Source organism: Pithys albifrons, chromosome 7 (assembly GCF_047495875.1).
Source record: "Pithys albifrons albifrons isolate INPA30051 chromosome 7, PitAlb_v1, whole genome shotgun sequence".
NCBI classification, from domain to species: domain Eukaryota; kingdom Metazoa; phylum Chordata; class Aves; order Passeriformes; family Thamnophilidae; genus Pithys; species Pithys albifrons.
In genome coordinates, this window is record NC_092464.1 from 53,125,305 (window position 1) to 53,135,754 (window position 10,450).

General features: G+C 45.5%; 1 protein-coding gene across 7 annotated transcripts in view; it reads left to right on the forward strand.

The window, feature by feature from the left end:
• The window catches only part of HECW1 (HECT, C2 and WW domain containing E3 ubiquitin protein ligase 1), a 252,145-nt gene extending 241,791 nt beyond the window's left edge, over positions 1-10,354 (forward strand). For all 7 annotated transcript variants that reach the window (XM_071559590.1, XM_071559593.1, XM_071559587.1 and 4 more), the window contains 2 exons: positions 1,502-1,700; positions 10,072-10,354. In XM_071559590.1, the coding sequence (XP_071415691.1) occupies positions 1,502-1,700; positions 10,072-10,183 (311 nt within the window). In that variant the 3' untranslated portion in view covers positions 10,184-10,354. The remainder of the gene's footprint in view (positions 1-1,501; positions 1,701-10,071) is intronic.
• Positions 10,355-10,450: the final 96 nt, after the last annotated feature.

Consider the following 10,450-nt stretch of genomic DNA (forward strand, 5'->3'; position numbering starts at 1 on the left):
CCAATTACACTTCAACAATGTACAGGTCTGGCTTAACTGCCCCCCCTCAGCCTAAACTGTGTCACTTCTCTACTGCTTGGCCTGGTTTTGCTTTAAACACCGAGTATGACTTATCCAGGCTGTCTTGCATGATGGATAAATGTGAAATCCACCAGTTCTGCACCACAAATGGAAAGTCTCTGAGGTTCACATATGCTGCCCTAAAATAGAAGGTTTCAGTCTTTGCTGCTCACTGCCCAGCCCTTGTGTTACCTTGAAATACGCAGCTTACCACAAGCACAGCTGGTCCCCAAAGTTATTCTCCTCCTGCTTTTTTCTGTGTAGCTATTGAAACAGATTCAGCCTGGGTTTCTGCTGGCTTGCACTAGCACAAACTCAGGCACAGAACCCTGCGGGTGGGAAGTTTGCCAGGGAAGGGCTTGTGGCAGCAAACTCCTGTCCATATGTTGAACACGGTTGCGATCCAAAAGAGAATTTATTTGGGAACCAGAAATTGTTAAGTCGTTAAGACTCACACTGTGTGGCATATTGCAATTGGGCTTTAATATCTCATGCATGTAACACCTGTTCTTGCCAAGGGATTTGTGAGAGGCCAGTGTACCTCTAATGTATATTTGAGATTCAGGGTTTGAAATGAGTTAGTAATACTATAGTATCCACAGCCAGGACAAAATGGAAGCTGGGACCTACTGCTGAAGAATCATAGAATCATAGAATGGATTGGGTTGGAAAAGACCTCCAAGATCAGCAAGTCCAACCCTTGGTCCAACTCCAGTCCCTTTACCAGATCATGGCACTCAGTGCCATGGCCAAGCTCAGTTGAAAAACCTCCAGGGATGGGGAATCCACCCCCTCTCTGGGCAGCCCATTCCAATGCCTGAGCACTCTCTCTGCAAAGAAGTTTTTTCTGCTCTCCAACTTCAATTTCCCCTGGCAGAGCTTGAGCCCATCGTGCCCCCTTGTCCTATTGCTGAGTGCCTGGGAGAAGAGACCAACCCCCACCTGGCCAGAACTTCCCTTCAGGCAGTTCTAGACAGTGCTGAGGTCACCTCTGAGCCTCCTCTTCTCCAGGCTAAACACCCCCAGCTCCCTCAGCCTCTCCCCACAGCACTTGTGCTCCAGTCCCTTCTCCAGCCTTGTTGCTCTTCTTTGGCCCCGCTCCAGTCCCTCAATCTCTTTCCTGAACTGAGGGGCCCAGAACTGAACACAGCACTCAAGGTGTGGCCTCCCCAAGGCAGAGTCCAGGGGAAGGGTCACTGCCCTGGGCCTGCTGGCCACGCTATTCCTGATCCAGGCCAGGATGCCATTGGCCTTCTTGGCCACCTGGGCACACTGTTGGCTCCTGTTGAGCTTCCTGTCCCTCAGTCCCCCCAGGTCCCTTTCTGCCTGGCTGTTCTGGAAGAAGCTCTGGAAGAACTGGATATATTGGTAGGTCTGACCCATGCCAGCAGGAACATATTTCACTGGGAGTGATTTTAATTTCTCTCCCTTCCTGGTGCAGGTTACCACGATGGGCACATAGTGATCCGGTGGTTCTGGGCAGCCGTGGAGAGGTTCAACAACGAGCAGAGGCTGCGGCTGCTGCAGTTCGTCACAGGCACCTCCAGTGTGCCCTACGAGGGCTTTGCCGCGCTCCGGGGCAGCAACGGGCTGCGGCGCTTCTGCATAGAGAAGTGGGGCAAGATCACCTCCCTGCCCAGGTATGCCCCAGCCACGGTCTGTACCAGCACTGCTGCCACAAGGACAGGCCTGGCACTTTGCATGTCTGCCAGGGAAAGATAATGGATGCAGTAAGGACACCTAAAAAAATCCGGTAAAGAAACAAGTGCCAGTTTGTTCTGTAACTGCATTCTGAGAAAAGTGTTTTCTTTCACCAGCTTTTTGATTTGGAACCCTTAGAAATGGTTAGGATAAAGATTTCCATAGATCCAAACCTAGTTCTCTTACTTTGATTCTAGAACAGATCCAGACCAGCAGGAGCCAGTCCACTGATTCTGTTCCCTGCACTTCCACAGTACTAGTAAAAATACTTGTGAATTTAGAGACGTATGAAAGCCAGAATGTGTCTCTGAGTTTGGGCTAGAGACCAGAGTGTAATCCCTTCATTTGCTCTGATGGTTCCACTTTTTCATAATGAAGAATCTTAATGCCAGGACATCAGACCATGTGGTGATAATACCCAGTTTGTTACATCTGGTTCAGTCAGCCAACTAGGAACAAATGAGCTATAATGTCATGCAGAATAACAGACTTGGCAGTGCTTCCCAAAGGAGGGGTCATCTTCCTTTTCAGAACAAAGGGACAGGGGCACAGAGGGTGGTTTGACTTGCCTAAGGCCACCCAAGAGAGCCCTGGCACAGGCAGTGATACATTCAGCTCTGAGTTCTGCTTCATCTCTTTATGGGTGACCAGCACTCATCCTTCCTCACTGAAGTGAGTCACCTTTTCTTGAATGTCCTTACAGTTGCCTGAGGCTCTGCCCCATTGACATTACACAGCATTTCAGCTCCTCTGAGAAACTTTTGGTACGTGGCCTTTTTGCATCATGTTTGCCCTCCAGAGGATGCTTCTCGCTGCTCTTGTCATTTCCTTTCAGCTGCAGTCCAAAGGAGTCAATTTTGTGGCACAGAACACCAATCTCCTATCACAGACCTTGCAAATACATTCAGATAATCAATTAAAGCGTCTGGTCCAGTTTTCTCGTTATTTGCTGTCCATGTTGGGTACCCAGAAATACACTGTAAGACAGAGGCTTGAGCAAACCTTCAGAGTCCTCTAGAGAGAGAAAGTCCAAATCTGATCACCCTCCTAGTCCATATTAAAGCCCATGTTTATTCAGTGGGGTGGTGCAGGAACTGGACCAGGGCACTGTACCAGCAGGCATCTTATGTGGAATCCCTTTAAAGTCAGGAAAAGGGAAGTAAGAGTTTTTAAGGAACAATTCATCCCACCTGAACACAGATTGTTAAAACAGTTCAGCCGAGTCACATCTGGTGCATTCTGATTTGTGTCCATCTACCACAGAGACTCTATAGAGACAGAGAACTAGAGCCTACATGAAAGCTGGATGTGGGCACTGAGATTTTAAACCAGATGAAAACACGTAAGGTCAGGGAGATGACTCGTGCCCTCTGAGCTTCAGCCAGCAATGTGGAAAGCACGCCTGAGAGCATCAGTTTGCATGCGTAGTCTGGATCCTCCTTCTGCAGAATATATGCAGGCTGGTTCTGGGTGAGGGTTGCAGAGCTTACTGAAGGCATTCCTGCCTGCAGACAGTCAGCAACCAGCAGTCCCAGACCTGTGCAGCATTTCTGCAGAGCCGTCTCTGCGCTCCTCCTGCGGTGGAAAGGGGTGAGAGGGGAGGATGGGCCTTGGCACATGCACAGAAAATGCCCTGGGCTGACCCATCAAGTTCTGAAAAGGTAATTGGCCTCTTTCTGCTCTGCTTAACTTTCTTTGTGAACCTAAGCTTTACTTATGACCTAGATTCAGTTAGCCCCGAGATAGTCACAGTAATTATTTTATGGTTGTCTGCTGATCACCTCTCCCTGAGAGAGGCCTCTTTGCCAGGTGAAAGTTGGTAGTGCCTTTTAGAAGTCTTAGAGCTTTGCATTCATTTCAGCCAGAGGAAAAAGAAACAACACTTGCTCACGGGGAATAAACACAGCTTGATCACCATGAATTATTGCCTGCAATTTTATAAAATGAGGAGCTGCTGCCAAGTGTACACAGTGTTAAGAAATAACATAAAACACACAGGCTAAACCTGGAGGTTCCCTAAATCCTTAGTTAAGCAACTAAAAGGGTATTATTTAAAACTTTTTTAAATGCCTGATTATGGTTTGCTTGTGTACACTTAGATTTATTTCTGTTCTTACTTAGAGGCTAAAAAACAGTCATATGTCATATCCTGTAGGCCTTTTGGCCCCGTGATGTGAGTGTAACTAACTTTAGCTGTTTACAATAAACCACAACAAATTCCTTTCTCACTCCAACAGTTTCTACAATTTCACAGTGAGAGTTGCTCCATGTTTTCCAAGTCCTAGGGAAAAAACCACCAGCTTTCTTGTGCCTTACACATCATCAGATTTAGTTGCTGATGTGCTTTTTCACCTCTTAATGAATGGCCTTAGTTCTTAGGCTGCAGCCCAATTAATGCAATGTGTTGAAAGTTCTGTGTTTGGCTTTCTTGACATCCAGATCCATGCTGGGTCACTGGGGATAGGTTAGTCTGGCCTTTCAGTTTTCAACTGCATTAGAAAGTATTGAGAACTTATAGCTCCATGATGAGAGTCCAGGACTCTTTCTGTATTGCCTGCTTCTGCTCCAGAGGGCTGAAGGAGTTGGGTGACTGTCCCTTACACCCTGTCCTTACACTCTGGCAATGGGCCATGCAACTGCCAGGTGACAGTGAGACAAGATGTGACAATACCTGAGCCACCTAAGCTTTTGCACCTGCACCAACAGCATGGCACTCCCAGAAAAGAGACACTGTGTAAATTTCTAAAATGCATCACTTTCAAAGAATAACCACTAGTTCATGGCACTTAGAGTGCTTCCTGAAAGCACTGAGGGTAAAAAGAGTTTTTCAGGAAGGCTGAGAGTCCAGTAACCAAATTCTGAATTGGTGAGTTTATGATCAGTACCAGTTCCCCTGCCACGAGCAGGGTAATTGTGGTGTAATGTGTTCTTCCAAGAGTAAGATAGAATCACAGAATCATAGATTGGATTGAGTTGGAAAAGACCTCCGAGATCATCAAGTTCAACCCTTGGTCCAACTCCAGTCCCTTTACCAGATCATGGCACTCAGTGCCACAGCCAATCTCAGGTTAAAAACCTCCAGGGATGGGGAATCCACCCCCTCTCTGGGCAGCCCATTCCAATCCCTGAGCACTCTCTCTGCAAAGAATTTTTTTCTGCTCTCCAACTTCAATTTGCCCTGGCAGAGCTTGAGCCCATCGTGCCCCCTTGTCCTATTGCTGAGTGCCTGGGAGAAGAGACCAACCCCCACCTGGCCAGAACTTCCCTTCAGGCAGTTCCAGACAGTGCTGAGGTCACCTCTGAGCCTCCTCTTCTCCAGGCTAAACACCCCCAGCTCCCTCAGCCTCTCCCCACAGCACTTGTGCTCCAGTCCCTTCTCCAGCCTCGTTGCTCTTCTCTGGCCCCGCTCCAGCCCCTCAATCTCTTTCCTGAACTGAGGGGCCCAGAACTGAACACAACACTCAAGATGACACTCATATGTTATTTCTGGAGTGTGCATGTGTGCTGGACACGTTATTCCTACCTATATTTACTTTTGAGACCACCATATTAGGAAGTTGAGGCCCCACACAGCTCAGAGATGCTGCTGCAATCCCAAACCTCTGGACAGTGACCCTGAAGCAGGTCCCAAAGAGGCTGCCAGTTTGCAGGTCTGTCAGTGTAAATCTCCTACAGGGTTTCTTCCAAACCAGTGTAGCTTTCATATGAAATAACAGGTTGAGTTTTACTCTCCCTATCCAATATGCAAAGTTTTGCCCCAAAATAAAGGAATTGCATGTTTTACTTTTTGTAACTGGTTGCCTGAGTAGAGATGGTTGGAGAATTCTTCCAGTTGCAGCCTCTTCTGAGGCAGGGAGCCTCTCTTTGCCTTTCCTGGGCCATGCAGGTATTTTAAACTGAGCCAGTTTAGCAGTCATTCTGCAAGAGCTGAGTGTTTGTTCCCCAGCAAACATTAATGAAAAGCCACTGGTTTTCCAGCTGGGCTAACACAGCTGCTTCATCTGATATCATGGGATTGGAGCTTCTGGCCCAAAACAAACCTGTGCAAAGGACTGGCAGTGCTCTTTACTACAGCAATAGAAGGGAACAGTTCCCTCTTTTTAAACTCTCAGTTGGCAAAAGTGTTTGGTGCCTACAAATGCCACTGCCTCGCCTTCTGATTGTGCTCCTCACCTGGTGAAAACTCCTGTCAGCTCCAAGGTTATGTCTGTTGGAGTATCAGTTAAGTGAAGGCCTCAGAATTTATCCCAGTGATTCAAATGATCCCACTGGATGCAATGAGGTTGCTTTTCCCAACACTGCTGAGCTGCAACTATGCTTTTATCAGAAGAGATCCTCATTCAGCAGAGTAATATGTTATGTAGGATACAGATTACCAGTGCTAGAAAATATCTGATCTTTTGTAAGAGAATCCTGTCCCTCTCTATTAGATGATCAAGTATTTAATCAGCACAGAATCCCATACAGCAATTAAAAAAGATTGTGTGCGACTACAGAGAACTTTATTCTCATAATTTCCTTCTTTCCCAATGGACTGAGTGTATGGGCTTTGCTGCCTTTTATCTTTCCTTATCTCCCACCCCTCTTCTCTCACGTACAAAAGAAATATCATCTCCAGATCTACATTCATCTGCTAAGCACTGGTTCCCAGACAGCATGGAAGTGTTCCTTCTTACAGGAAAAAGGAACAGAGGTTGCTACCTGTGGGTCCTGAGGTTGATCAGAGAGGCTTGTGAGTTCATCTGAAGAATGCAAGGTGGAAAGGAGAACTGCCCAGTTTCTGCCTGACAGGCAGTGTTTGTGTTAGAATGCTAGTCTTATTTTAGTTGACAGGTTCAACCTGTAATTAACACAGGAGGGAATTCTGTGCCCACTTTTACAGCCTTTGGACTCTCATCTTTATGGGGAATAAAGGAAGTGACAAAGAAAAGAAGAATGCAAAAATCTTAAAAGCTTATAATTTTGAGAGTGAAGTCTTAGAAGAAAAGAAACAGCACAGTACTGTGAACAGAGAGCAAGATTAAAAGTTCAAACCCACCAAAACTGCTTTAACCGATAAAGATAGTCTGCCAGAAGAAATGAAATTTTAAGTGGTCCATTTACTGCTGTACTTACTGGAGGATGAGGGCATTTGAGGGTCAGAGTTGGGTTACATGGCTTTATCTTGCATTTTTTTCTGGAGAAGCCAGAATCCTTCCCATAACAGCTCTTACCAATCTAATTCTTATTCCAGACCTCTCACTCCCTGAACACCCTCTCAAATATCACCAGGCTTATGTGGTGGTAGGAGCCTTAATCAAGGGAAGAAATATTTTCCTATTGCTGTGACTGTTCCTTGCACTCCTGATGTAATACTTTCACCGCAGTATGTGCAGCAAGTGCCCCCTGGACTATGCTTGCTGTGGACACTGGGATGAGTAGTAGGAGGCCAGGATGGTGCAGGAGGAATTCACCCCTCTGGAGGACAGGGCACAGTTAGACAGCAGTGGATATTTTGGAGAATAGTGACTCTTAATTGCTCTGCCCTATCACACAGCACATGATATAACATATTAGAGACTGAGCAGTTTGGCTCTAGCCCAGTTTGGAATATAAAGGTTTCAGCTCTCAGTTGCAAGAGGCAAAGGCACTGCACAGCAGTACTGAGGAGGGAGGGAATGCTGAATGAGGAGGATCCCAGGCAACCTTCTCTCTTATTCAAGGTGACACAGAGTATATTGTGCAGTTACACAAGTAGATGCAACTTTCTCAGCAAAGAAGCAATTAAGCCCACTGATAGATGTAAAACAGACAGTCTGGCACATTAGATGTACCTTTATAAGGTTGGGTGGGCTTTGCAGGCATCACTGCAGCTGCAGTAGGTCCATATTAGTTTCACAAACCAGAATTTGAACTCAGGCTTTGCCCTTAGCAATATATTGTGGTTTGCACCATAAGTAGGTAGAACCATAAACCTAACCTGAACAGCACTCCAGAAAATCACTTTTCTTTTATTAATTTGATGATACTTTTTGGAGTGAAAGGATTTTTATTCTGTAAAGTTGTTGAACTGGAGGAGTGTTGATTGGCAAAACGCTTCAGTGTTTCTAGACACATTTTTTTCCCTTTCTTTGTAAGAGTTTCTCCCAATGGTAAATTCCTTGAGACCCTCTGCAGAAGAGCCCACTTCTGCAAACCTCATAGAAAGAAAAGGAGCTGATCTTTTTTTTGGGTTTGAGTAGGTTAAGGATGACACAAGTCAACAGCATTGCAAAGTTGTTTCATAACCAGTACGAAATGAAATGGATAATGATCAGTCAAGATGAATGTCTGCAGGACAGTAAACACCAGAGGCAGTGGCTGTGGAGATGCTCTTGTCTCAAGCTATTCATGTGCCATGGCTAAGTAGCATGCAGAGATCCTACTTCAGGTTCTGCAGAGTTACATCAGCAGAATCCACACCAGAGCCATCATGGCCATGCTGCTTCCAGGTCTGGGGCCAGGCAGCTGAGCCTCTCAAGACCAGCTGTCTCTGCATGGTCCTGGTTAGCTGTGATAAACATGTTCTGAATGGGCTACAAGAATCCTTCACTTAATTAACTCCCAGTGGTTGACACGTATTGGCAATAGATCGTAGAAGCAACTTACAGTGCCAAAGATTGCTGAGATAAACAATAAATAGTGCAGGGCTACTCATGGATAATACCCATGAGCTGCCATGTTTATTTCAAGAGATGAATTAAGTAATGGCTTTATTAATGCTGCTTTTTCACTAACTCAAGTGTCCCCAGCTCGTTTCCACACACTCTGTGTTTGTTGCAGTCTCTCTGAGAGTGACCAGCCAACAAATCTTCATTCAGAGGGGAAAAAGGATGGTGAGAGCTCCCCTAACTGAAGTTCTGTGATGCAGTGAAGATCATGTGCCTCTGGCTATTTCAGTTGCCCGATTGTTTTTAGTGATTCCCCATTGGTGGTTGATAAAACTCTCCCTCTGAACCTGCGAGTCTCAGGCCAACCCATCTACTAACATGTTTTTCCCACTTTGTGGGTGGCCCAAGAGATGCCTACCATGGTTTCATGTAGTTTTCCAAGATAGCTCTGCTCCTTCACTTTTGAAGAAATAGCATTGACTTAAAGTAGGAGGTGGGGAAACCAGAAGTAAAACAACTTCATGGCTTCTAAAAGTACTCAGGGCCAGAAGCTTGGACATCTTTAGCAGTCAAGGCTGCATTTCCTTCTGCACAGTTTTATCAGTTCACAGTTATCAGAGGGAGGAAGAGGAAACATCAAGTAAAACTCTTGACTGAAAAGACATGGAACTACTTTAATGAAAATGTGTCCTTTTACCCACTTTGTTGATTGAGCTCTACAGTTTTCCAGCCAGTTGCAATGGCTAAATCACACAGAATCACACAGACTATTCTGAATGTTGGGGCAGGGGCTATTTCTTCACTCCACACTCGAGTAGCACCTCACACAGTGAAGTGCAATCTGCCTCTGGGTGTAACTGCTGCTGCCAGAAAAGCTGCAACAAGGTGGAGGCATTCACAGAACCCATTCCAAGGCTTCTTTTGAAGGTGCTGCCAATGTAAATATAATGGGGGGTAAATATAATGGTAAACCCAGGGGAAGAGCTGGTCACCAAGTTTGCAGCTTGGTCTGCACAAAATATTTTGCTTTTGTCTTGGCTACTACAAATAAATAACATTTAAAGGCCAGGCTTGCAGCAGATGGCCAGCAGCTGACTTGGAGGAACATTTTCAGCAGCCTTCCTTCTTCAGTTAGCAGATCCTGGATGGTCTTTATCAGTCAGCCCTGCCTCACTGCACACACACGCTGAGCCCATTCTGGCAGTGCAGTCCATCACATTATCCTTGTCTGGGGTGCAAAACTAACTGCCTGCTCTTGTTGCATGGACAGCTGAGTTGCATTTAAAACAAAAAAACATCTCAAAGCAAGCAAAATTATTGTAGTGAAGTTTTCTCTCTATCAATGCCTAGGCCCCAGCTCCTCAGTGACTTCCAGCATCCTCCTCCATCAGGATCTCTGCAAGATCCCTGCAACGTCCAAAGCAGGGATACCAGAGAATGGTGTTATGTTGATGCTTAGCTTGTGTCTGCTTTATGAAATATTCATGTGTATGTGCACATACATTTCAGTACCTCACATTTTGGTGGAATTCAAGAATTTTACTTTAATAGTTAGAACTTATTTTTCTCTCTCTTGAGTGAGCTTGAATGTCTTGAGTCTTGGTAGGATCCAGTTTTCCCAGTTCTTATTTTCACAAGTGTTTTGGATGAAGCTTAACATGCAGCATGTTTCCTTTTGCAGGGCACACACGTGTTTCAACCGCTTGGATCTTCCACCTTACCCCTCCTATTCTATGCTGTACGAAAAGCTGCTGACAGCTGTGGAAGAAACGAGCACCTTTGGACTTGAATGAGGGGGTTCAGGCACTTCTGGTGTTTTTATGGCTGATGATGTCACCTTTCCTGTCCACCATCATTTGATCTCGGTTTCCCATGTTTTTATTTTTGAAAACAAAACAAAACAAAACAAACAAACAAACAAAAAAGAAACCCAAGATTAACAAAAGCTGTGCATGAAGAACTGCCGCCCTCTACGATCTAACCTTCATGCTTTCATCCTGTTTCCAATGGACTGCTAGTCTGTATGCAATAGAGAAACAACTGTCTCAAGGTTTCTGTAT